We start from the raw sequence: 27,908 nt of genomic DNA on the forward strand, positions 1-27,908 counted from the left end.
TTGAGTGCTTACTATGTGCAGAGCACTGTACTAAGCGCTTGGGAAGTACAAATTGGCAACATATAGAGACAGTCCCTACCCAACAGTGGGCTCACAGTCTAAATATGTATATGCATACACCTGTATATATGTATATATGTTTGTACATATTTATTGCTCTATTTATTTATTTTACTTGTACATATCTATTTATTTTATTTTGTTAGTATGTTTGGTTTCCTTCTCTGTCTCCCCCTCCTAGACTGTGAGCCCCCTGTTGGGTAGGGACTGTCTCTCTCTATGTTGCCAGCTTGTACTTCCCGAGCGCTTAGTACAGTGCTCTGCACACAGTAAGCGCTCAATACGATTGATTGATTGATTGATTGTAGGGACTGTCTATGTTGCCAGCTTGTACTTCCCAAGCGCTTAGTACAGTGCTCTGCACACAGTAAGCGCTCAATACGATTGATTGATTGATTGTAGGGACTGTCTCTCTATGTTGCCAGCTTGTACTTCCCAAACGCTTAGTACAGTGCTCTGCACACAGTAAGCGCTCAATAAATACGACTGACTGAGCGTGGCTCAGTGGAAAGAGCCCGGGCTTTGGAGTCAGAGGTCATGGGTTCGAATCCCAGCTCCGCCACGTGTCTGCTGTGTGACCTTGGGCAGGTCACTTCACTTCTCTGTGCCTCAGTTCCCTCATCTGTAAAATGGGGATTAAGGCTGTGAGCCCCACGTGGGGCAACCTGATCACTTCGTATCCCCCCCAAGCGCTTAGAACAGTGCTTGGCACATAGTAAGCGCTTAACAAATGCCAACATTATTAGCCAGCTCTCTTCCTCCCTTCAAGGCCCTGCTGCAAGCTCACCTCCTCCAGGAGGCCTTCCCAGACTGAGCCCCTTCCTTCCTCTCCCCCTCGTCCCCCTCTCCATCCCCCCATCTTACCTCCTTCCCTTCCCCACAGCACCTGTATACATGTATATATGGTTGTACATATTTATTACTCTATTTATTTATTTATTTAACTTGTACATTTCTATCCTATTTATTTTATTGGTATGTTTGGTTCTGTTCTCTGTCTCCCCCTTTTAGACTGTGAGCCCACTGTTGGGTAGGGACTGTCTCTAGATGTTGCCAATTTGTACTTCCCAAGCGCTTAGTACAGTGCTCTGCACATAGTAAGCGCTCAATAAATACGATTGATGATGATGATGATGATTGATTGTGGGGAGGGGGAGAGGAAGGAGGGGCTCAGTGTGAGGAGGCCAACCGCTCCCGGAAGTGACGTAAGGCGGCGGGTTTTCCGCCCCGCCCTCCCCCGCTGCATGATGGGAAGGTGTGTGAGCTGGGCGGGATGGAGGGAGTGTGGCGGCGCTGAGAGTCGTCGGGGTGCTCCCGGAAGTGACGTAAGGCGGCGGTTTCTTTCCCCCCCGCTGCATGATGGGAAGGTGCGTGAGGCGGGCGGGATGGAGGGAGTGTGGCGGCGCTGAGAGCCGGCGGGGTGGCTGAGGAGGGGAGGCGGCCGCTTGCTCCCGGAAGTGACGTAGGGCGGCGGTCCCCCAGCCGCCCCGCCCTCCCGCGCGGCATGATGGGAAGGTGTGTGAGGTGGGCGGGATGGAGGGAGTGTGGCGGCGCTGAGGGCCGTCGGGGCGGGCGGGCGGTCGGGCGGCCATGGCGCGGCTCCGCTGACAGGACGGCGGGCAACGCGCCGCGGCGGCGGGCGGGCAGCACCCAGCCGTTCCCCGGGGGCCCGAGCCATGCCCAGCGCCGACCGCCCGGAGGACCCAGGTGAGGCCCTCCCCCCCCCCCCACCACCGAGGAACCAATCCGTCCGTCCATCAGTCCTATTTACTGAGCGCCCACTGTGTGTGCAGAGCGCTGGGCTAAGCGCTGGGGAAGTGCAAGTTGGCAGCATCTAGAGACGGGCCCTACCCGCACAGTCGAGAAGGGGGAGACGGACAACAAAACAAGACATACTGACAAAACAAAATAAATAGAATAGTAAGTATGTACAAGGCCTTCCCAGACTGAGCCCCTTCCTTCCTCTCCCCCTCTCCATCCCCCCCGTCTTACCTCCTTCCCTTCCCCACAGCACCTGTATATATGTTTGTACATATTTATTGCTCTATTAATTTATTTTACTTGTACATATCTATTCTATGGAGCCCCTTCCTTCCTCTCCCCCTCGTCCCCCTCTCCATCCCCCCGTCTTACCTCCTTCCCTTCCCCACAGCACCTGTATATATGTTTGTACATATTTATTGCTCTATTAATTTATTTTACTTGTACATATCTATTCTATGCAGCCCCTTCCTCTCCCCCGCGTCCCCCTCTCCATCCCCCCATCTTACCTCCTTCCCTTCCCTGCAGCACCTGTATATATGTTTGTACATATTTATTGCTCTATTAATTTATTTTACTTGTATATATCTATTCTATGCAGCCCCTTCCTTCCTCTCCCCCTCGTCCCCCTCTCCATCCCCCCCATCTTACCTCCTTCCCTTCCCCACAGCACCTGTATATATGTTTGTACATACTTATTACACTATTTATTTATTTTACTTTACATATCTATTCTATTTATTTTATTGTGTTAGTATGTTTGGTTTCGTTCTCTCTCTCCCCCTTCTAGACTGTAAGCCCACAGTTGGGTAGGGACTGTCTCTAGATGTTGCCAACTTGTACTTCCCAAGCGCTTAGTACAGTGCTCTGCACACGGTAAGCGCTCAATAAATACGCTTGATTGATTGATCAGGTTGTCCCCCTCTCCATCCCCCCGTCTTACCTCCTTCCCTTCCCCACAGCACCTGTATATATGTATATATGCTTGTACATATTTATTACTCTATTTATTTGTTTTACTTGTACATATCTATTCTATTTGACTGTGAGCCCACTGTTGGGTAGGGACTGTCTCTATATGTTGCCAATTTGTACTTCCCAAGCGCTTAGTACAGTGCTCTGCACATAGTAAGCGCTCAATAAATCCGATTGATGATGATTTTGTTAGTATGTTTGGTTTCGTTCTCTGTCTCCCCCTTCTAGACTGTGAGCCCACTGTTGGGTAGGGGCTGTCTCTATATGTTGCCAGCTTGTACTTCCCAAGCGCTTAGTATAGTGCTCTGCACACAGTAAGCGCTCAATAAATACGATTGATTGATTGATAGAAGGGGGAGAAGGGGGAGGAAGGCAAGGTGGCGGCCGGCTTCCAGCCACAACCCCCTCCTCCTCCTCCCGGCGCCCCGGGCCTACGGGTGGCCGACTGCACTCAGTTTACCCCCGGTTCCCCTCCCCCCCCCGGACTGGGGTCATTCATTCATTCAGTCGGGCGCTCACTGTGTGCGGAGCACTGTAATAATAATGATGGCATGTATTAAGCACTTACTATGTGCGAAGCACTGTTCTAAGCGCTGGGGAGGTTACAAGGTGATCAGGTTGTCCCCCTCTCCATCCCCCCCGTTTTACCTCCTTCCCTTCCCCACAGCACCTGTATATATGTATATATGTTTGTACATATTTATTACTCTATTTATTTTACTTGTACATATCTATTCTATTTATTTTATTTGGTTAATATGTTTGGTTTTGTTCTCTGTCTCCCCCTTCTAGACTGTGAGCCCACTGTTGGGTAGGGACTGTATATGTTGCCAGCTTGTACTTCCCAAGCGCTTAGTACAGTGCTTTGTACAAAGTAAGCGCTCAGTAAATATGATTGATTGATTGGGGCTCCCAGTCTTAATCCCCATTTTCCAGATGAGGTCACTGAGGCCCAGAGAATCAATCAATCGTATTGAGGGCTTACTGTGTGAAGAGCACTGTAATAATAATAATGATGGCATGTATTAAGCGCTTACTATGGGAAGCACTGTTCTAAGCGCTGCGGAGGTTACATTCATTCATACTGAATTCATTCATTGATTCAGTCGTATTGAGCGCTCACTGTGTGCGGAGCACTGTACTAAGCGCCTGGGAAGTACAAGTGGGCGACGTAGATGGGCCGTACCCAACAGCGGGCTCACAGTCTAGAAGGGGGAGGCAGACAACAAAACATATTAATAAAGTAAATAGAATAAATATGTACAAGTAAAATAGAGTAATAAATATGTACAAACATATATATATATATGTATATACCAATCAATCAATCGTATTTATTGAGCGCTTACTGTGTGCAGAGCACTGTACTAAGCGCTTGGGAAGTACAAGTTGGCAACACATAGAGACAGTCTCTACCCAACAGTGGGCTCACATATATGTGTGTGTGTGTGTGTGTATATATATATATATATATATATATATCACCGCCGTGTATATATAAGTAAAATAAATAGAGCAATAAATATGTACAAATATATATATATGTGTATATATATGTATATCTATCACTGCCATATATATATATATATACACATACACATATACATATATATATATATATATATGTATGTATGTATTCATTCATTCAATTATTATTACTATCACCTTGTAACCTCCCCGGCACGTAGAACAGTGCCCTGCACATAGTAAGCGTTTCATAAATTCATTCAATCGTATTTATTGAGCACTGACTGTGTGCAGAGCACTGTACTAAGCGCTTGGGTAGTACATGTTAGCAACATATAGAGACGGTCCCTACCCAACAGTGGGCTCACAGTTTATATATATCACTGCTGTGTATATATATATGTATATATACATATATATATTTATCACCGCCCCCTCCCCATTGCTCCCCCCCCCACCCAAACCACCGAGGGAAAGTGAGGCTGACAGGTGCAGTGCTTAGAGAAGAATTCCTTCATTCATTCATTCGATCGTATTTATTGAGCGCTCACTGTGTGCAGAGCACTGTTCTAAGTGCTTGGGAAGTACAAGTTGGCAACATAGAGAGACGGTCTCTACCCAACAGCGGGCTCACCGTCTAGAAGGGGGAGACAGACAACAAAACAAAACATATTAACAAAATGAAATAAATAGAATATGTACAAGTACAATAAATAGAGTAATAAATATGTACAAACATATATACATTTATATGTATGTATATATATCACTGCCGTGTATATATATATTATTATTATTATTATTATTATGTGCTTCCTATGTGCCAAGCAATTATGTGCTTCCTATGTGCCAAGCACTGTCCTAGACTCTGGGATAGACACAAGATAATCAGGTTGTCCCACGGGGGGCCCACAGTCTCAATCTCCACTTTACAGATGAGGTAACTGAGGCCCAGAGAAGTCAAGTAACTTGCCCAAAGTCACACAGCTGACAAGTGGCGGAGTAGGGACTAGAACCCACGACCTCTGACTCCCAAGCCCGGGCTGTTTAATAACGATGGCTCTTTCCGCTCAGCCACGCTGCATTAGATTAGGCTGCGTATCTAATGTATTTCTGGCTAAGGGTGTGATTTCTCAGCAGTCATTCAATTTAATGTTTCTAGTTTATTACCGTGGGACCATTTCTTTTTATGGATTTCATCCCTCCCCCCATTTTTGAGTTAAATCAATTATTTTGAAAGATTGGTAGCGTCAAGCTGGCCTGATAGTGATATTGATGAAGTCAGAAACAAACTGCAGATTTGTATTGCCTGAACTGGTGAAATTTTTTAACTTCGTCGTTTTCTGTCTTAATTTAATACCGGGCAGGTACTATTATAAAACTCGAGGTATTAAGATGTTAATGAGTTGGTTACAGCCGTAGTTGATTTTTGTAAAAAAGCATCCAGAAACCGAGTATTTTTTCGGTACCTAACCAAGAGCATAGATTTATATGAATCCTAAAGCCTGCCCTCTGGGGAATACGACCTAAGACTTCAGCCACAATGTTTGTCATTGAGAAACTTTTTTCGGTCAAATGCCATGAAGAAATGCAGCCAACTGTTTGGGTTTTTCAAACCTGTGTTTAAATCCACAATTATTGCAATGGGAAAGAAAACTGCATTTCCAATTTACTTTGCGTATTATTAGTAAAATTGTAATTAAGGCCCTTTTGTTTACTTTCTGCAGTTCAGCAGATTGTCAGTTTCATTTCCTGTTTCTCATAAAGTAGGGCACTGCTACAATGTTGTTGGCAAGCAAGCATTACACAAGTGTCCTATTCTTAAATTTTCTAAACAAATTTTCACTAAGACATTTCTGTTCTTGAATTTATTCTGTCCAGAAGATATGTAGATCCTGAAGCTACCTAACAGTACTGTACCGATTAATATACGTGACTAAATTTGCTCATCAGCAGTTTGTTCTCATTTTTCTACTGGGTAGTATTTTCAGAAAGTTTTGTGCGTATATTGTAAATATTTTGTTTCATTATGATTGGCATTTTAACTTTTTTCCCCTCAATCTTAAAGTTTGTAGGCACTTAGGTGTCAAAAAATGAATGCCTGGTTCAGTAATTTGAGCAAATAGGTTCTCACAACTGAAATGGCTTTAAGTAAGCATCATTGAATCCAAATGATTTCTCAGATTTTAAAATTTGGTTGTATAAGGACTTTTGGAATACATCATCCAGTGCTCTTCAAAACACTGTTAAGATCATACCTTAGAAACAATTTCATTAGGAGTCCCAAGAGAAAAATAAAATCATCATGAAAAAGAAATCAACAGCAGGGCCTGCAAACTTTTTGGGCTTCGCATTTGGGTTCAGCATATAATACCTGTTCCTCAGCACACATTTTCAAATATAAATTATAAAATCAAATTATGAGGTACTGAGTAAAGATTAGTGGGTGCTATAAAGAGCTTTTGATTTAAAATACCCATTGTAGAGATTGTTTGAAGGTGGAAATCTGGAAAAGAGAATAATCCTGTTTCTTGTGGGTGAGGAAGCTGACCTAATACTGTATCACTTTTCTTAGCCTCCGACTCTGTGATGAAACCATTTAATCATAAGGCATTCCTGTAGGGTTACCTTTCCTTTCTAATCATCAATAAAGGGGCTGTTGGACTTAAATGGATGATGTTAGAAGCCCTTAAACTAGAAGGAAAAAAGTACTTTTCATGGTAGTTTAGCTGTGGAATGTCATAAACATTTGTACTTTCCACCTTCAGAAAGTAGAAAATAGATTTATTTTCTTCCAGCTTTGGTTGTAACCAAGCATATTCTGTATGCTTGTAGTATATAATTTCATAATTCATCATGTGACTTTGCTTTGTACTAGTTAAACAAATTTAGTGCATAGCCTGAGTTTTTGACCTCTTTCTTTCAATTCTGCTTCTAAATAGATTTATTTCGTGAAAATTGATGAACTGAGAAGCTGAATGTTTATGCTTAAGAATGAACATTTCAACCAAGAATTTACCCTTTGGGCTAATTTCCTCTTGGTTTTTCAATATTTAGCAATGCATGTTAAGTTGAAGGATTTTATAATTGGTACTCAAACTTCAAAAGACACAAGTGTTCTTAAAAAAAAAACAAACCCAACCCAATACATTTCTCAGATAGAAACAGATGACCCAGAGTAATCTGGTTAAATTGAAACATTCCACTGCTATTTTAGGGCACATATTAAACATAGCTTTTATTTATGCTGTTTCAGTGAAATTGAGGGGGATAAGGCTCTCAATGGGTTAACTACTTACTATTATATCAATCAATCGTATTTATTGAGCGCTTACTGTGTGCAGAGCACTGTACTAAGCGCTTGGGAAGTACAAGTTGGCAACATATAGAGACAGTCCCTACCCAACAGTGGGCTCACAGTCTCACAGTCTATTAATGTATGTGTATCATCTTACCCAATGCATTTTTAATTATTTGAAAACTGGTACCGTACTAAGCTATGATTAAAGGCTTCCAACTTTTCAACTAGTGGAGGGAAACAAGTGCGTGAATTTCATATTTTGTAATCTTGCTTTACACACTTAAATTGTATTGGTGGAAAATTGGTTTGATGCAAGAGTAAAAATTAACTATCACCCACCAGCATTTGGTATCGTTCAAACAAAAAGGGGAAAGAACAGAGGTTTCGGTGTAAAAATAATTTGGCTGTGACTGACTATGGCGTGCTCCTGCTCCAGCGCTTTTGGCAGGGGCTGCATCCCCATCAGTATTCCTTCATCAAGTCGGATTTAATGAGCACTTACTGTGTGCAGAGCACTGTACTAAGTGCTTGGAAAGTACAGTTCAGCAACAGAGACAAGCCTTAAGCAACAATGGGCTCCCAGTCTAGTCCATATGTGCCCAGGCTGGGGCAAGTCTTCAATGACCAGCCCCATTTCCATCCATTCTCTGCCCCTGCCGTCTCTTGTTCACCATTGCCAACGCTACTCTCACTCCGGCCCACCCCTGCCCCGAAACTGAGCCCCACGGAAATGCCAGTTCCTTTTTTTTTTTGGTTTTGGTTTTGCTTTCAACCTTGTCTGTTGTCCCTGAACCCAAATATTGACCTTCTGTTAAGAAATGAAAACTCGAAGGTAACTTGATGTGGTTGTATTTCTATGCAAGACAGTTCCTTATTGTCAAAATAGCAGTATTTAAAAATATCCTTTACTTTGAAAATTTAGATAGTAATGGTAAATCACTATGGTGGGCGTTTTCTTTTCAGCAAGTAAAATATTATCGGGCTGTCCTGCAGTCAGTCAGTCAGTCGTATTTATTGAGTGTTTATGGTGTGCAGAGCACTGTACTAAGTGCTTGGGAGAGTACAGAGTTGGTAGACAAGTTCCTTGCCCACAACGAGCTTACAGTCTAGAGAGGGAGACAGACATTAATGTAAATAAATACATTATGGATATGTACATAAGTGCTGTGGGGCTGAGGACTGAATAAAGAGTGCAAATCCAAGTGCGTTGATGGCACAGAAGGGAGTGGGAGAAGAGACTGTATGTATAATTTCTTTAAGCATAGTTTACTTGTTTCTTATTGGGCCCCAAAAATATTTCCTATCATGTACTGAAAACTTCATTGTGATTTGTTTATTTTTTCCTTTTTAATTGCTCAGTAGAGACAAGAAGATGTCTGCCTGCAAGATGTGTAGACAAAGATATTTCTTACACAGTAATAGTCAGTCAAAAAGTTTTTTTGTTTCTGTCATTGGAGAATTACACTTTTCACTGATTTGATTTTTTTGATATTTATGAGTGGAAAAAACAGCAGTATGTTTTGAACTGAACTCATTATTTCTTAAACTGACCTTTTTTAAAAAATCAAATTTTATTATAACATGCTAATTTTTCCCAGGTGATTTGAGAGAATAGATTTTCAAATTTTTTTTTGTCTTTAGTTAAATATCTATTTCTCCCCTTCAACGTCCTATATCACAAATTTACCCTGACTCTGAGGTTGTTTTTAAAGTCTCTGAACCGCAAATTACTCAAACCCAAACCACTGCCAAGTAAATCTTAATATTTTTATGTAGCAACAAATAGTTTTGCTACTTTTATGATGAGAAGCAGTGTGGTCTAATGGAAACAGCACGGGCCTGAGAGTCTTCACAACACGTACTTCCTAAGCGCGTAGTAGTGCTCTGCACACAGTAAGCGCTCAATAAATACAATTGAATGAATGAATGACCAAGATCCGCCCTTTCCTCTCCATCCAAACCGCTACCATGTTAATATAATCACTCATCCTATCCCAACTGGATTACTTCATCAACCTTAGAGAAGAGAAGCAGCGTGGCTCAGTGGAAAGAGCACGGGCATTGGAGTCAGTGGTCCAATTGGAAAATCACTACTCCCTCATCTTCAATGCTCTTCTGAAATCATATTTTCAGGAGGCCTTTCCTGATTAATATCTCATCCTCCCCACCCCCATTCCCCCCTATACTCCCTTTCTTCAATTCCATGTCACCTGAGAATTGGGGTACTCTCCCTTCCTTCCATAGTATTTATGCCAAACAGTGATATTTATTGAGCTCCTATCGTGGGCAGAACATTGTTCTAAGAGCTTGGGAGAGTACAGTACATCGGAGTTGGTAGATACATTCCCTGCCCACAACAAGTTTACAGTCCAGAGGGGAAGACAGACATTAATATAAGTAAATAAGTTATGGATGTGTTACATAAGTGCTGCGGGGTCTTTAATTTGTGAGGCAGCGTGGCTTGGTGCAAAGAGCACGGCTTTGGGAGTCAAATTACTTGGGTTCTAATCCCGGCTCCATCACTTGTCTGCCGTGTGATCTTGGGCAAGTCACTTAACTTCTCTGTGCCTCAGTTACCTCATCTGAAAATGGGAATTAAAAGTGTGAGCCCCACGTGGGACAACCTGATTACCCTGCGTCTACCCCAGTGCTTAGAACAGTGCTTGGCACATAGTGAGCGCTTAAATGCCACAATAATAATAATTTATTTTAGTGTTGGTCACCGGTGCTAGATTCCTTGATGGCAGACATCATTTCTATTAATTCTTTCTCTTGTGTGCTCTCAAGGGCTTAAATTCAGTAGTACAATGCTCAGCATAGACTAAGCATTCAGTCAATACTGTTGATTGATTAGTGTGGGCAGCAGCACCTGCTTGAGCTGCCTCTCCTCTTCTCACCACTGCATATGGCCCTGATCCAGTGCTGACTCGTTCTGTGGCTTTGCGGGGTTCGGGTGGGTTGGGGAGGTGGTGTTCCAATCTAGAGAATAATATGGCAAGGTTTGGGGGGTGGAGGGAGTGACAGCTGCTGTAGTTGAATTTAAGATGAAAAAGAAGCAAAGTGCCATATTATAGAGAACAGTTCAGGATGTCGGGAGCGAGGGTTGGGCAGAAATTTGCCCGGAGGTTAAGAAGGATAGGACAGGGACAGAGAGGGAATTGACTCTCCAGTAGGGATTGGGCATAATAGTGGGGGAAGAGTTTATCTTGAGAAAGTCAGCAGTGTTGTCTTTAACTCCCTGGGTCGTATCAGTCATTTAATAGTATTTATTTAACTCCCACATGTGATGGGGTGTTTGTAACCTGGGCTCCACCTGTTTACAGATGCTATGGGACTGAGACCAAAGACAAGGAGCACAGACACACATGGACTGCACAGTGTCCGTAGGCAGATAGTAATATTGTCTGGCAAAATCTTTCAAGCAAACAAAACAGTTGCCCTGTTCTATTTGACACTACCCACTTGACTCAGACAATATGGAATGTAGTACTTGGTCCTGTGGGTGAAGGAGAATGCTTTGCATTGCTGGTGTTGATATCTTAATGATTGTAAAGTCTTATTCTGTGTTTCAAAAGGAATTTGTGTCTTCCCCTGCTAAAATGGAAGCTGCAGTAAATGGCTTTGAGAGGTTGAAGACAAAGGGAAAAGGGAATCCTTGAGCTAGAAATGAAAAGGCTATTGTGTAGAGAAAAAGTATGCCCTTTTTTTTCCATTAAGACCCAGGAAAAGTTAGGCCCCTGAGAATATTTTTGCATATAAATACACCCATCATTTTCTCAAGCATAGTTGATGATGTTATTTTGCTCCAGGTAGTAAATTGTTGAGGGTGAAATAACTATGTTTTTTCTGTTGATGAAATGAATGACTGAGAGGAAAGGGTAAATGTTTATTTGAACAGATGCAAAGTTTTCCTTGTTTTAAGATATTTTGAATACATAAACTGTATAAAGGAAAGTAACAAGGATAAATCCAGTAATGCAACCAAAAACATCCGGAAGGAAATCAGAAACACTGATCACAGAAATCTAATAATATAGTTGCTAAGCACTGGTGTAGATACAATAAAATCAGCCCCACATGAGCCTCAAAATATTTGGAAATAGCCACACCTCTTTCCTATTTTAATTGGAAACAAATTAATAAGTATCTCTACCCGGGTCTGAAACGTCAAATTAAAAAAGCAATTTAAATTGAGACAACCTCCATTATTGTGATGTTTAAGTGCTTACTATGTGTCAAGCACTGTTCTAAGCACTGGAGTAGATGCAAGTTAATCAGGTCAGACAAAGTCCTCATCCTGTATAAGGCTCACAGTCTAGGCCGGAGAGCAGGTAATGAACCCCCATTTTACAGATGAGGAAATTGAGGCACAGAGAAATTAAGTGAGTTGCCAAAGTCACACAGCATGCGAGCATCGGAACCAGATTAGAACTGAGATCCTTTAACTCATAGAGCAGTGCTCTTTCCATTAAGCCATGCTTCTTGACTAGAAGACCATTGATGGCCTTCTAGAGTTTATCACTTGCTCACTTACCACCATGTGTGGCAGGGGAGGTAGGTTGGTCTGGTTCCCAAGGAAAGCAGTGATTTCTCTAGGCTTCCATTTGAAGCTGCTTCTAAAAGGAATTCTGGTCAGCAAAATAAATGGAAAAACCAGACGAATTGGGTTTTTTCCCCTTAGATTCAGTGTTTGTACATTTAAAACATAAATACCGAGCCTCTGTATCATACGGCATTTTTAAAGTAAGTCTAACTTTGGATAAGAACATGAGCCTGTAGTCTACCCTGTGATCACTGGTTTATCCAGCCTGCTTTTCTCTTGCCATCAGTAGCATCAGTGCGTGCTTGGAGAGTCAATGTGATGGGTGGCCTTTCTTGACAGCCAAACTGCATGATTAATGTTGTACCATCTAACATCCCAATCATAGGCCCACCATCCGTGAATCTCGAGTTTTTGCAGTGTTCCAGACTTTTCCCTCCAGCATCTATTAATTACCCAGACTGTTTTAAACCTATTAATATTTTTGGACTGCCCAATAATTTTCAGTTTAAGAACCACTGCTTTCCAAGATGAGATAGGATTAGATAAAAAAAAAAAAAAGTCTAACAGATTCTAGAGTGAAAAGAAAAGTATGGTCCAATCAGTCAGGTCATGCAGATCTCTCTAAAAGCCAGTCAGAGCATTTTAATGAGGATGTAATTTTAGCATGAAACATGGAAAAGGTGAAAGATATTCTCTTGTACTTATTAAGTAGTTATTTCCCTAATCTTGGTTAATACTGATTTCTTATAAATGCAAAACTCAAATAGTATATTTTAAAATAATTAGATTTCCCCATAAAAGTTGCTCTGTTGATTCCTTCCGATCAGCTGCCGCTGTGATCCTTTCAAGACGTGGTTTGACCCAGAGGCTCTAGCCACACTAAAGGCAGAATAATATGTCTCCCCTTGCCTGACATCAGTAGAATAGAAGATCCATGGTCTTGCAGGGATTCACTATCAAGAATGGGATCTCAGCCCACTCCATGCAGATTCTAATCCTGGCTCCGCCACTTGTCTGCTGTGTGATGTTAGCAAGTGCTTAACAAGTACCATTAAAAAAATAAACTTCAAGCTTTCTTTGAGTTCTTTGATTCCACACCTGACAAGGAAATCAGGTTCTCCTCATATCAACAAAACTGTGCCTCCTGAATCACCTGATTCAGTGAGAATCTGGAAGAATTTAGACTCTAGCCCAGAGTGGCGGGAACCCAGCCCTGTATTTCCCAATGTCTGAATGGTTTGGAAAGCATGATTGCATAAGGCACAAATTCTCCATCAACACAGTTTCCTTACTAGGTGGGATTTAACTGTGCAATATTTTCAAAAGGCTCAATGAACTTTGTGCTCTGCTAGATAATTTAGTAAATAAAATTCACAGTCCTTGCTGTAGAACTTAGAACCATAAAAAAAAGACATGGACGTGTTTTCAGGCATTGTCAGATAGAGATCACGCGTATTAAAGTCTTGTATGTTTTGCATTTTGATAGCTCTCCCTTCCCCTGCTCTTTGATTAATATATCCTTCCGAGATCAGGGAGAAGAGGTGTACTTCCAGTAGTGAAAGAGTAGAAGTTACCAGGTGGAAAGTGGAAGACAGGGAAAAGGTATAGGGGAGAGTTTGGGAAGCAAAAGTACACTGTGACTGGAAACAGCAATAATAATAAATGTGTTTAAGGGCCAACCACTGTACTAAATCCTGGTGTGAATACAAATTAGGTCAGAAACAATCCCTGTCCACATGGACCTTACCGTCTTAAAGGGGAGGAAGAAAAAGAACATTCTGCAGGTAAGGAAACCGGGCCTTAGAGAAGTAGGGTGGCTTGCCCAAGGTCACGTCACAGGCAAGTGGCAGTGCAGGAGGATTAGAACTCAGGTCTCCCAACCCCCAGGCCTGTGCCCTTTCCACTAGGCCATGCTGCTTCTTGAGGGAGTAGGGTGCTGCGAGCAGACCCTGACCAATGGGAAATCATCATCATCATCATCAATCGTATTTATTGAGCGCTTACTGTGTGCGGAGCACTGTACTAAGCGCTTGGGAAATCCAAGTTGGCAACATATAGAGACAGTCCCTACCCAACAGTGGGCTCACAGTCTAAAAGGGGGAGACAGAGAACAAAACCAAACATACTAACAAAATAAAATAAATAGAGCCTTCTCTAAGTGGCTTAGAGAAGCAGCGTAGCTCAGTGGAAAGAGCATAGGCTTTGGAGTCAGGGGTCACGGGTTTGAATCCCAGCTCTGCCAATTGTCAGCTGGGTGACTTCAGCTGGGAAATTTCAGGAGAGTGGGTCGTGGCGGTAAAGGAATGGTTCTATCTCCCTGACGTGCTTATTCCACTTCTTATAGATTACTGGATTGATCTTTGGGTTGTTCTACCTTCTGATAAATGCCACCGAAGGAATGTTTAGTGGTTCCTTAGTGCACCCTTTTCTATCCTGTCATTATCAACCATTTAATTTACCACCTTGGTTTATCAAACAAATCAAATTCATAGATGCCATGAACAGATAGGAAGACAGAAACTTGGACTTTTTCTTTTGATGATTTGCTAATACAGGTTGGAATCATTTCTCTATTTCCATTTTTTTCTCTCCACTTCTTTTACTTCATTCAATTCATTCATTCAGTCGTATTTATTGAGCACTTACTGTGTGCAGAGCACTGTACTAAGCGCTTGGGAAGTACAAGTTGGCAACATATAGAGATGGTCCCTACCCAACAGCGGGCTCACAGCCTTGAAGATATTCTAGATTATCTAGAAGACATTGTGTAAGCACTTAGTGCAGGGTTCTGTGCATGGTAAGTGCTCAGTGAATGCCGTGGATTGATTGATTCTTAACTGTTTCTTTAAATTACCAGAGTTTAGGGGAAGGGGCATGGAGTCAGGAGATTTGAGTTACAGTTCCAGCTTTGCTACTAGCCTGCTGTGTGACCTAGGGCAAATCACTTAACCTCTTTGGCCTTCAGTTTCCTCATCTTTAAAATGGAAATAAAATACCTGCCTCTCTCTTCCTCACAAGGAGATTGTGTGGATAAAACGAGCTGCTTAATATATGAGGACTTTGGAAAACTAAAAAAAGCCAAATGCAAATAAGGCAACATTCAAAAATATCCTGAAATATCACTTCTCTAAGTGGAAATAAAGTGTTTCCTTGCAATTCCAGTAGCCAGAGTATAGCATCCTTAACCTAGAATTAAGACTTCTATATCTAGTCCTTATTCACATCTATAACAGAAGGAGCTTTTATACAGTATTTGTATGTTCTACGGCACTCACCAGGTCTATTTAATTTGCTTTTTATTGCACCAAGCTAGGCAGGTTGCTCAGAAGTGTAAACTCATAACTTCAAGAGAAGATAAAAAGTGGCCAGTATAATGGGCAAGGAATTGGAATCTTCTGACTTTTTAAAACTTTGTGCCTTTCTTTATAATTGAGAAGAATGTAATAATACTGGCAAACATTTATACTGAAACAGCTAACTTTCATTTTTGATTTTACTTTTTAAAGGATCAAGGTTTATAAACTAAAAAGAGGCTTAAACTGAATTTTTTGATTTTGAAAATAAAATAATTAGAATCTTTGTTAAGATTTTCTCCATTTTCAGAATTTCTTTATTGATTAATTCATTAGATGAGATTTGCTTACTTTTGGTGTGCATGGCCTTAATTTTTAGATAATGCCTTTTGTTTAACTGATACTCATTCTGTGGATACTAATTACTTCTAATACCTAGCCTTGCTCTCTGCCACCATTTTTCTACACCTTGGTTCTTGTTACCATTTTTCGCGATTGGTTCTTGTTTCTTTGCTAGTCAGTGATACTTTTAAATCAACCACAAGGGCCAGTGTTGATCACAACATGGCCTTCTGGCACAGAGGTGTAGTCAGTTCTGCAGTAATTTGTGTTTTCACTGCACATTTTAGCTAAGAGGTTGTTAGGAAATTAGGGAACATTTGCCTGATACCGTTAGCTTGTTGATGGAGCATGCCGCAGTGTCAGGAAAAAAGGTTTGTGGTAAAGAGTAGGCAGTGGAATGGGTGAATACTATAGCATGAGCTTTCCTTAGATGGGAGTTCTGCAAGAATAAAACAGCCCATTTTTTAGGAGAACTGGGCATACCCTCAATTCTGGCAGAATTAGGGAACATTCTTCTGCACATTCAATCTGTCACAAGATCCTGTCAGTTCCTACCTTCACAGTATCTCTGGAATCCGACCTTTCCTCTCCATTCAAACTGCTACCGTGCAGATCCAGGCACTTATTATTTTCTGCCTTGATTTCTGCAGCAACCTCCTCGCTAATATCCCTGCCTCCTGCCTTTCCCCTCTCTGGTCCATATCTCATTCTGCTGCCTGGATCCATTTTTCTGAAAAACCATTTTGGCCATATTTCCCCAGTCCTCAGATACCTCTAATGGCTGCCTATCCACCTCCACATCAAGCAAGAACGCTTTACCATCAGTTTTAAAACACTGAAATAGCTCTCCCTCCTACCTTACCTTACTAATCTCTCACTACAACCCAGTCCACACATTTTGCTCCTCCAGAGCCAACCTACTTACTCTTTATAATAATAATAATAATAATAATAATAATAATGGCATTTATACCTGTCTTGTCCTATTCCACCCCTGAACCCTTGCCCATGTCCTCCTTCCAGCCTGAAACTTCTTCCCCCTTTGCATCCTACAGTCCACCACTCTGCCCACCTTCAAAACCCACCTAAAATCACATCTCCTCCAAGAGAACTTTCCTGATTAAACTCTCATTTTCCTTTTCTGCCCTCCCCTCTGTGTTGACTATGCACTTGACTGTGTATATCACGTAAGCACTTTCATACTCACCCCAGCCCCGCAGCACTTATGTAAACATCCTTATACTGTACTATTTCCCGTATCTGTAACTTCTTTCAATGTCTGGCTCCCCGACTAAACTGTAAGCTCTTTGTGGGCAGGGGTTGCCTCTACTAACTCTGTTGTTTTGTACTTTCCCAAATGCTTACTACAGTGCTCTGCACAGTAAGTGCTCAATAAATTAATTGATTGATTGACATCACGTCTGTTTGGAACAAAACAATATGGTGCCAGAATAGTAATGATGGTATTTGTTAAGTGCTTGCTATGTGTCAAGCACTGTTCTAAGCACTGGGGGGGATACAAGGTAATCAGGTTGTCCCATGTGGGGCTCACAATCTTAATCCCCATTTTACAGATGAGGGAACTGAGGCACAGAAAAGTTGAGTGACTTGCCCAAAGTCCCACAGCTGACAAGTGGCAGAGGTGGAATTAGAACCCATGACCTCTGACTCCGTAAGCCCACGCTCTTTCCATTAAGCCACGCTGCCAGAAGGAATGATTGTACTTATGTACATGGTGTCTGACATGGGATGAATACTTCCAAGCAAGCTTCCTTAAGGCATGATTCTGCAAGAATGTATCCCCCATTTATGAGAACCAGATAGATTTCCTCACTGCCTGCAGACCTCTTTTTTTTTTAAAAAAAAAGTCAGAAGCCATCTTAGCATTGAGTACCGGGGGCCCAGTGCCTCATCATCTCTTTTGTCATTAGACCCACTCTAAAATTCTACTACTAATGATGGTATTTAATAAGCATTTTCTATGTCCCCAGCTCTGGGAGAGATGCAAGGTAAGAAGATTGGACACAGTTCCTGTTCCACATAGGGCTTATAGCCTAAGAGGGTGGGTGAGCAAAGAGGTTATCCCTATGTTAAAGATGAGAAAACTTTGGGACAGACTCAACAGCAAACGTTCAAATGAGGACCATTTCAGAGTTTTTAGTTTAGAATATAATAGATTTTCTTATGGATTTGCCTATTTTTACCTGGCTAGTAATAATGATGACTTTGTACTGGAATTTGAGTGGAACTTGAGTGCTCATATTGTTCCTTTTAATGATTCCAATTTTTCTGACTTGACACAGAATCCTATCCTCAAAACAGCCTTGAAAATAGTTTTCAAGAATGTGTGTCCACTGTGGTGTGTATGCAGATATGTGGGGGGATTCGTGTGTGTACAGCCCTCAAAGATTTTGCTAGTCCAAGGACTTTCATAATTAGAGTATAAATTAAACTTGATTTTTATCCACCCGCTGCCTAAATTAGCTTTTTAGACTTCTATTCCTTTGTTTCCTCGTCTTTTTAAATGGATAGCCTGCCAAACATCTCCTTTGCAGTTTTTCTGGAACACCAAGTAGCCCACCTCAGTGCAAATTATTTGGTCATTTGCAGTTAAGTTTTCTCACAGTATCATTTGTTTCTCAAATGCCAATCTTTTTCCATATATTTTTCAGATAGTTTGCCAATCCTGTCACTTTGTGCCCCTTGCCCCTTTACTTCTAATTCTTTTGCCTTTTAGTTTCCCCAAGAAGGGAGCAATGTCATTACCCTGACCTCCTTTGGTCAGAGAACACACTGAGCAAGATCTGAAAGGATCTCAAATTGATGTTCCTCTTTGGTTGAAGGGAGGAAATTAAAATTGGATTGTCATTAGCATGCACAGGTTGGGGTGTATATCAATCAGCCAATGGTATTTATTGAGCACTTGCTGTGTGCCAAGCACTATACTAATCGCTTGGGAGAATGCAATATCATATGGTAGCCAGTGGCTGTTCTCCCGTATCTCCTAACAGTTTTGTTTTCAAAAAAACCCAGAGAGGAAATCCACATTTTGCAAGAGTGAGAAGGTTGTGAATTGAAAGTCACTATTGCTTAAGAACTTATAAATTTTCATCAGGATTTGGGGTGACCTGGTTTTCCACATCCTCAACTGTATTTGGATATGGACATCAGTCTGCAGAACTGCCTTTAGAATTTAAGCCAACTAATATTCTTAATTTCTTTTTCTAAACTGACCTCTTTTGGTACATTGATCTGCCTTAGAGATGGCTCAGGGAGGTTGGGATGGTTCTAGCAAGTTAAGGATTTGCTTTTAGACATTTTAGAGGAAAGGAATAGGAGTGAATGAATCCTAAACGTGATCCTAGATATCCAGATTGATCCTAGATATCCAGATAATCAGCCAATCAGTGGTACTTATTGAGTGCGTACTGTGTGCATAGCACTGTACTTAGCAGTTGGGAGAGTACAATACAACAGAATTAGCAGAACATTCCCTGCCCATAACAAGCTTAAAGTCTAGAGGGGGAGCAAACATTAATATGAATAAATAAGTAGTTTATAATGCAAGTAAATTCAGTCTTTTAGTACTTTTATTTTTCCTTTGGGTAAAGCGTCACTGCTGGTGTTTAGGAAGATTTCCGCAGAATATGGGTCACGATTTTTGAATTTACAGCAACTGCCACAAAGGTAAAATTAATGCCTGCCCATGCTGCCACCGCCTCAACAAAAAGTGACAGGGGAACAGAAGTCTCCGGACTCCTAGCCTCGCCCCCAACAGCCAGAGCTAGGGGTGGAGGTGTATGTTGAGAGTGGAGGGAGACAGCCCTAACATCAATGCTGAAGTCCAGGGCCTGTTTCTGTGGTTCTAGAAATAAAGCAACTGCAACTGACAGTTCTGCCAATATTCAAGTTCATGTAACGCAGTCATGCTCCATAGACCTGCATTAGGGCATTCTGGCAAATAGTATATCTGTGAGTGAAGTATTTCTAAATCTGTCATTTGTACAGGCCCATGAGTTCTTTAGAATCCCTGAACCAGAACACTAGGGAGGAGACCATTCTCATCTAACAGGAGGACAATGTGGAAAAATTAAATAGCTATACATTTTACATGCTCTTAAAGTTGTTGCTTGGCACATATTTCTCCACTCGTCAAAATCCTCCGTTGGCTTCCTGTTTCCTTCTGCATCAAACAACATCTCATTACATTTGACTTCAAGGCTCTCCACCAATTCTTCCCATCTTACGTGTTTATTTTATCTGCTTCTCCCTAGCTTGCTCTCTTCCTTTCCCCCAAGCTAACCTTCTAACTCCACCTTGCTGTTGATTCCGGCCTCTGTCCCCTTGGTCACACTGTTCCCCTGGACTGGAACTCCATTCCTTCCCAGTCTGACAGGCCGCAGCCCTCACTGTATTCGGATTCTAATAAAATTCCGCCTCCTCGAATGAGTTGCCTCTGCTTAATTCCCATCTCCCGAAGTTGTATAAACCCACCAGCAACCTGTAATGCTTATTCATTCATTCATTCAATTGTATTTATTGAGCGCTTACTGTGTTCAGAACACTGTACTAAGTGCTTGGGAAGTACAAGTTGGCAACATATAGAGACGGTCCCTACCCAACAACGGGCTCACAGTGTAGATGTATTTGTACCCATCTTAAACACTTGTGTATATGTTTATGCAACCTGTTTATTTGTTCATATTTTCTATGTTTGTCTCCCCTATTGTAGTATCTACTTCTTGTGGGCAGGGAATGTGGGCTTCTTGCCCAAGTGTTTAGTAAAGTGCTTTGCACCCAGGAGGCACTCCAAAATGTCATTACTACTAGTATGGATGGTGCAGAGTTTTGAAAGGAGGTGATAACAGCAAAAAGTAATGTCGTTTTGTTTTGTTTCTATGTAGATAAAAATTAATCTTCTGAAAGCAGTGGAACAATGGAACCTGACATCATCCGAATGTATTCTTCTTCCCCACCACCATTAGATAATGGAGCCGAAGATGATGAAGATGATGAATTTGGGGAATTTGGTGGCTTTGCTGAAGTTAGCCCTTCTGGGGTAGGGTTTGCTGATTTTGATGCACCAAATTATGTTAATTCCAAGGAAGAATTTCTCCCCACAAATCATTTTATGCCAATTCATGGCTTTTCAGAGAGTGTAGAGAGCCTTACAAGCTTTAAGTCTGTTAAAAATGGCAAAGACAAAGGCAGCATTGCAGAACTTTCTAGTCCCACCAAAGGACAATCTGATATGCTGTCTTCTACCACCAGCAAAGAAATAATTCAGTCCAGAACTTCAACTCCTACAGTTGATGCCATAGAAAGTCCAGGTGATTTAAGAAAAATAGAGGATTTGAGAGAAAATAGTAGAACACCTGAAAGCGTCTCCTCTGAAGGTTTTAGAACTGATGGGGAAGTGACTTATCAAGATGAACAAATGGACAGCTGTAATGGTGAGAAGCCCTCGTGTCTAGAACTTCTAACAAATGGATATGCATTATTGGAAACGGTAAATCCTCTGGGAGCGGATGATCTGGACAACATCACTAACTCACAGGGACTAAAAACTCTCAATATTCATAGCACCAAGTTAAATTTAGAATCCATGCCCCAGTCTCCTGAGGAGTTCGCAGATTTTGCCTCATTTTCAAAAAAGGAAAAGATACCACTGGAAGAAAAAGGAATAAAAGTTGTAAAAGACCGTGAAGCACTAACCGTTCAGGAAAACAATAAAATAAACAGAGTTAATGAACTAAATTCTGTCAAACAAGTGTCTTCAGAGAGAAGTTATGAAAATGAAGAGATTTTTGTTCAAGAAAATCAGTTCTGCATTTCAGAAACTAGTGTAGCAATTAGTGAGGATTTTAGTAATGGCAATCAAAGCCCTGCAGCGCTGGAGCAGAATGAATTTATAAGTTCTAGCACCCGTCCAGCCTTGAATTCAGCAGATAAAACTGAAAACACAAAAAGCCTTGGAAGGAGAGAACAGTCTGAAACTAATGAAAAGCTTGATTTGTCAACTTATAAATGTGCTGTTCCGTGTGTGGATGATAAAACTTCTGAAACTGTTAAACTTGGTGATCTTCCAAAAGTAGAAAATAACAATATTAGTGAAGAAGTCCATAGTTTCAGCAGTCTTCCCTTAAACAAAAATGCTTTGGATGATTTTCCAGAAGTGAAAAATGATAATTGTGGTAATGACTCTGTGTTGAGCCTTGACACAAACGAGGATGATTTTGGGGACTTTGGTACAGTTAGCGGAACAACCCGCCCTTTTGCCAGCAGTTCTCAAGAGTCAGTGGATGCTGAAACTTTAGAGAAACCCTCTAAACAATTTGCACATTTTAAAGGACAGGGTGATGACTTTGGAGATTTCGGAGACACAAGTACTGCAAAAAACTTTACTCAATCAGAACTAAAGCAAACTTCGCATGCCTTGTCAGAGGAGCATGAGGTCACGAGACCATCTTCTGGGTTGGGAGTTGAAAGTGTTGCTAACCTGATCTATGATAGTGACGGTCAATTTGGAGATTTTGATTCTGTGCCAAAAACGCGAGATGAGTTCCAAGACTCTGATGACTTTGCAGACTTCAGTTCAGCTGGTCCTAACCAAGCTGCAGAATGGAGTGCTTTTGAAGACGAACAAAAGGAGAGTTGCTCGTGGGCTGCTTTTGGAGATGAGCAGGCCGCTGAATCTCATCACAGAAAAGAGGCATGGCAGTCACATCGGACAGATGAAAGTGTTGATTATCCGGTGACCCAAAAGACTCCTGGTGGCCCTTTGGCAACTCTTCAAGGAACCATTGGTGACCATTCACAAGAATCAGCACCGTCGGTTCAGGTACCGTTTCTCCTTTAATGTAGTAGATGAATTTGCTGCCGGTGCGTCATCGGTTCGGAACATTTTTGTTGGGCACCTGTGAAAGGTATGTCTTGATTGATGTAGATCTAACACATGTAACAGTCCCTTCTCTTTTTCACTGCACTCTGCATCTGCTTAATTGTAAATATACCCTCCCATCTTAGAGAATTATTAAGGTTTCTCTCAAAGAATGCATGGGTAATTTCAGTGTATATCTCTAATAGTTATTAAAAAATACTCAGTAGAGTATCTGGTTTAAAATTAAATAATAGTCTCCAAAGAAATACATGAAAAAGTCCTCCAAAGAATTAATAGAATGCATTTTTGAGCTGGGTTCTCAAAAATGAATACACTCGGAACATTGCATCCAGATTTTCCTGCCAGTTTTATTGTGAGCATCCAAGAAATTTGGTTTTTAAAGGGAAATAAAGAGGAGGAGCACCACGGCCTAGTCGAAGAAGCACGGGCCTGGAGAATCAGAGAACCTGGCTTCTAATCCAGCTCTGCCAGTTGTCTGCTATGTGTCCTGGGGCACGTCATGTAACTTCTCTATACCTCAGTTTCCTCATCTGTAAAATCGGTGTTCAATGCCTGTTCTTCCTCCCACTTAGACTGTGAGCCCCAAATGAGATAGGGCCTGTTTCCAGCATGATTAATGTGCATTTACCCCATTGTTTAGACCAGTGCTTGATTCTTGGGAACTGCTTAACAAATACAATAATAAAAAAGTATTATTACTATTAATAATAATAATAACAAATTGAGAAGTTTTAATTTGAAATGGCGTTATTGGAATATCATCTTAAATGTTCTTTAATGAGTTAAACATATTTAGAAATGAATGATGGCTCCTGATCATTCAAGTAGTTCATGTGGGATTTGATTATCTTGTATCTACTCCAGTGCCTAGAATGGTGTTTGGCACATAAGCACTTAACAAAAACCACTATTATTATTACAGCACTAAATAAGTGTGCTATTTTAATTCCATTTAATATTATTGCAGATGACTTTAGGACCTCTCTAGTAAAAGTGCATATTAAATACCTCAGGCAGAAATGAGAATGAGAAGATCTGTGAACTGGTACAAGAGTGCAAGAGATTGGGGAATGACCCCTACTCCAAACTGTAAATTAAGTTAGTACTACAAGTAATCAACTTTCCATATCCACAATCTTCTACTTTTTGTGGAAATGTTCTAAGGCAATGTCTCTATTATCAGTCTTCTTACCTGTAAATTTTTATGTTCTTCCTCTTTAAAGAAATGTAAATTGGGTTTTATAAATTTGGTTAGGTAAAGAAGCTTCCTGGAAGTGTGGTAAACTGAATTTTTTAAGGTTGCTTGCTAGTACAGGTGCTTAGTAGAGTATTCTGCACACAGTAAATATCCTTGACTAATAGTGGGACGTCAGTGAAGCAGTCAAGGACCTTACCTTTTGGGGAGGGCAAGCCAAAATGGGAACCTGAAGCAGGAGCTGGAAACTATTGGGGAAAAACAGAGAACAGTACAAGATTCAGAAAGAACTGTTTTTAGCAAAGCCCAATGCTGAAACATAGCTTGTTTTCCCAGTTGTCCTGTTTTTCAGGATGGTGAAGAGAATGGGTGGTGAGTTAGGGTTGTGGGTAAGGAAGCAAGGGAACTGTAGGTTTCATGTTGACTTCTTAGAAGATCTAGAAATATGTGTCAGAGTGTCAGTATTGTCTATATCCTATTGTCTATAGTAGACAATCCTGTGTCCTGAAACTTAAAAAAAAACATACCAAAGAGTAGAGACTGAATATTAATTTTTAAAGTTATTAATTGTAGCTAAGGCTCTAAATGTATTGTGATACAGGTTTCCTTGACAGTTTCGTCTCTTGAAAGTATCTGCTGTTAGAGTAAATGGAGTTAGGGAACGGCTAGGCTTCTGTCTCTGTGGTTGATATACAAGAAGATTCATAGGAAATAAAACCAAAAAAGGTTTTGACCACTTTGAAGCAGGCTGCATTCTGACTCATCACCAGACATTGTACTTCCTTTGTCAATAATTAATTTGCCTTCCACAGAGACCTTAATGAAAACTGTTTAAAAACTTACCAGTACATTTATGGGAACTGTGTATCTTAGAGTTTCAAATTCTCTGGGTAATACTTATCAAGTTCTGATAAGGAGAAGCACAATGCAATAATACATGGCCCAGGAAAACCTGGGTTACACTCAACTGTAAACTGTGGTAGGCAAAATGGCCCACAAAAAACTGAATATGGATTCTCATAAGCTTTCTCGGCGAGGAGCATCTACATTTGAAAGGTTTTTGGAATCAGTCAGTGGTATTTATTGAGGTGCATACTGTTCAAAGCACTGTATTAAGTGTTTGGGAAGGAATAATACAATGGAGTTGGTAGATGCAGCATTCAACTGATGTTCCAATAAATTTCTGTCCCCAGCAAAGCCTCATGTTGGCTGTTTTCATTCTGGTTTTGCACACCAGGTCCTAGTAGAGCACCATTTCAAAAGGATTTGGAGTATGGTCCTTTAATAGGTGTGTTACCTGGCATTTTCCTAGAATCTTTTCTGAATCCTTGGTACCACATCTTGTTTGATCCGGATTTTCCTTCAACCCTGTGCTCCCATCAGGAATCTGAGGTTGCAGGGAATGTGCCTTTTCTGGGTGAGGCATCCAGAATTCCTAGGAAGCCCCCTGAATAACAGTTACTCTATTCAGTTTGACCCAGGCTCACTGGTAGCTCTGAACCTCTGTTGTGTGACCATTTAAAAGTGCTGCATGATTCCCTGGAGTTCAGAGCAGCAGGTGAGTCTGGTTCTATCATGAAAGCTTGGGTGTTCTTCTGTAACCTGTGCAAATGTTGGTTAGCAGCAGCAAGGGAGCCAGGGGACTATCTAGGTCCCTTAGGGCATTCAGGGGAGTGTTTAAATGCCATGTGTTCTGTAGGACTTAATTGTTTGAGGTTTGCAGCATTCTACTAGATCTCAACCCTCCAAAAGGCTAAAGTATTACAGCTTCTGCACTTCTTAACTCAGAACCTGCAAGTGCGCTTTAGAATAAGTAATTTAGAACCCAGGGACTACCATAAGTCTTAAGTGGCCTTGCCCAGAGTTTTGTGAACTGTGCCCTTAATAATAGATTTTAATGCATAATATTTGCATTTGGGATCTGGAATGTAGGTTAGCTGAAAAGGATTTAGAAAATTAGTAAAGAAAGAAAAATCAAAGAAAAAATTGAGGGGCCTGAAAGGACAGAAATTAGCTCACTGCACTAGGAAAGAAATGTTAGACCAACTGCAGAAGACAATCAAACGTATCTCCGACTGTCAGCGCTTAGTATAGTGCTCTGCACACAGTAAGCACTCAGTAAATACGATTGATTGATTGATTGATTGATTGTCAGTCCAGGGCCCAGAGTAGTAGTAGTAGTAGTAGTAGTGGTAAGAGTATTTATTAAGCACTTTGGGCAGAACACTGTACTAAGTTCTGGGAAATAATACACAGGTGCAGATGAGACATGGCCCTTTACCCTCAGGGACTCACAGTCTAAAAATTAAAAAAGAGAGGACTGGTGACAGATGTAGAAGAAGAGATTAAACAAGACATTAAGACAACTTAAAGATAAAAAGCAAAGTTCTCTAGGTTACTGTGGCTGCTCTGAAGGAGCAGAGGAGCAGAATTTCAGGCTCTTTGTGGGTCAGAGTCCACAGTCACAAGTGCAGACACAGTGACTACTGCAGCAGTAGTCACCACGGCCTTCCCAAGGTTTTGTGGAAGTGACATGCCGTGGCTGCTTTTCTCTATCCTGCTAGGGTGGTCCTAAGTAGGCCAGATAGATGGAGGTTCCTCGTTGATGCGGAGGAGAGCACGGTGCGAGATCCTGAGAAGCAGGGTACCTGTCAGTAGTGGGAAAAGCCAAGGAACCATGGTGTCGCAGTGAGATGGTGGCAGTTGTGGTGGATTCATTTTGCTGTCTGGTGCAGAGAGGCTGGAGATTACCCTACAGCAATCAATCAGTCATTTTTTGAACACTTACTGTGTGCAAAGCATTGCAGCTGTTGTTCGTGAGAGTGCAGTACAGCAGAATTGACAGACACGTTCCCTGCCTTCAAGTAGTTTTTGGTCTAATGGGGGAGACAGACATTAAAATAAATTACGGATATTGGGCGGGAAACGTGTTTATCAGCAATGTTATATTGTACTCTCCCAAGCATTTAGTATAGTGCTCGGCACACAATAAGCACTCAAGAAACGATTGATTGATACGTACGTAAGTGCTGTGGGGTTGAGTGTGAAGTGAAAAAGGGTACAAATCTAAATGCAGCAGCTTAAATCCACACAGCTTGCGGGTATAAAGAGCATGCCAGGACACGTGTGTGTGTGTGTCTGTGAGAGAGAGAGAGAGAGAGAGAGAGTGTGTTTGTGTGTCTGTGTGTGTTGGCTGAGGGGTGGGGGAACTGGCAGGTTCCCAGAGGATTTGCGTGGCCATTTGGTGGAGAGAGACAGAACTAGAAGAGGGACTAGAGGGACCTTTATCAGAGTTGCTCTCCTGGGCTATTTAACTTTCCCCATTTTATACTGTTCCAAACAGCATCCTTCCTTCTGTGACAGTGAAGTGTGGTCACTCACACTATTCCTCTGTTCTTGGGTAGGAGGCTGGTGGTATCTAACTCTCTTCACCTTGGCCTCTAACCCCTGCTGAGAAAGGACATTAATTTAGTCTCCCATTGAGACCTTTAGATTTATTAGTGGCTTCCTTAAAGATGTCCTCCTAATTGCAGCACTGGGTAGGGGCATCACGTTCTGGAAAACACTTACAGATGTCAGTAACAATAAATAATAGATTTTACTGGGAATGCTCCCTTGAAGTAATTTATTCCACTTGAACCTCATCTGGATTCAGCTAGCATCAAACACAGGCGTTAAATGAGTATGTCCAAGTTCGGTTTTGGTTCAAATGCAACTTCGGACCATGAAAGTCTGAGAATTCAAAGCTCAGTGGCTCAGAATGAACAGAGCTCTTGATGATGGACTTCAGGAAACAATTCTGTGTTGGGGAGGGACATGGAAATAGGACATCTTTGCCATTTCTCATTTCTTTAGTGTTACTTGCTTACCTATGTGCATATCCCCTTGTTTGTAAGCAAGCAATCCCTTTTTTGTTCCAAATTGTCAGAATTATGCATTCTTTTAATTGGATTAGATTTGTTTTCTTGTTTTTTCTCCGTTAGTCCTATTTCTTTCTGCATTTTCTTTAATGTTTTTCTTTTTCTCTACTTCTCCGTCATTAAGGTTTTGCATCTCTCGCTGTCCTCCTT

At 41.4% G+C, this 27,908-nt stretch overlaps 1 protein-coding gene across 3 annotated transcripts in view; it reads left to right on the plus strand.

Annotated features, from left to right (window-relative positions):
• The first annotated feature begins 1,407 nt into the window (after positions 1-1,407).
• The window catches only part of AFTPH (aftiphilin), a 64,867-nt gene continuing 38,366 nt past the window's right edge, over positions 1,408-27,908 (plus strand). For 2 of the 3 annotated variants that reach the window (XM_038750960.1, XM_038750962.1), the window contains exons 1-2: positions 1,692-1,767; positions 20,647-22,583. In XM_038750960.1, coding sequence (XP_038606888.1) covers positions 20,679-22,583 — 1,905 coding nt within the window. In that variant the 5' untranslated portion in view covers positions 1,692-1,767; positions 20,647-20,678. Of the gene's footprint in view, positions 1,428-1,691; positions 1,768-20,646; positions 22,584-27,908 lie in introns of those variants that run through there. The other variant, XM_038750961.1, reaches the window with a different exon arrangement.

Source organism: Tachyglossus aculeatus, chromosome 9, assembly GCF_015852505.1.
Source record: "Tachyglossus aculeatus isolate mTacAcu1 chromosome 9, mTacAcu1.pri, whole genome shotgun sequence".
NCBI lineage: Eukaryota > Metazoa > Chordata > Mammalia > Monotremata > Tachyglossidae > Tachyglossus > Tachyglossus aculeatus.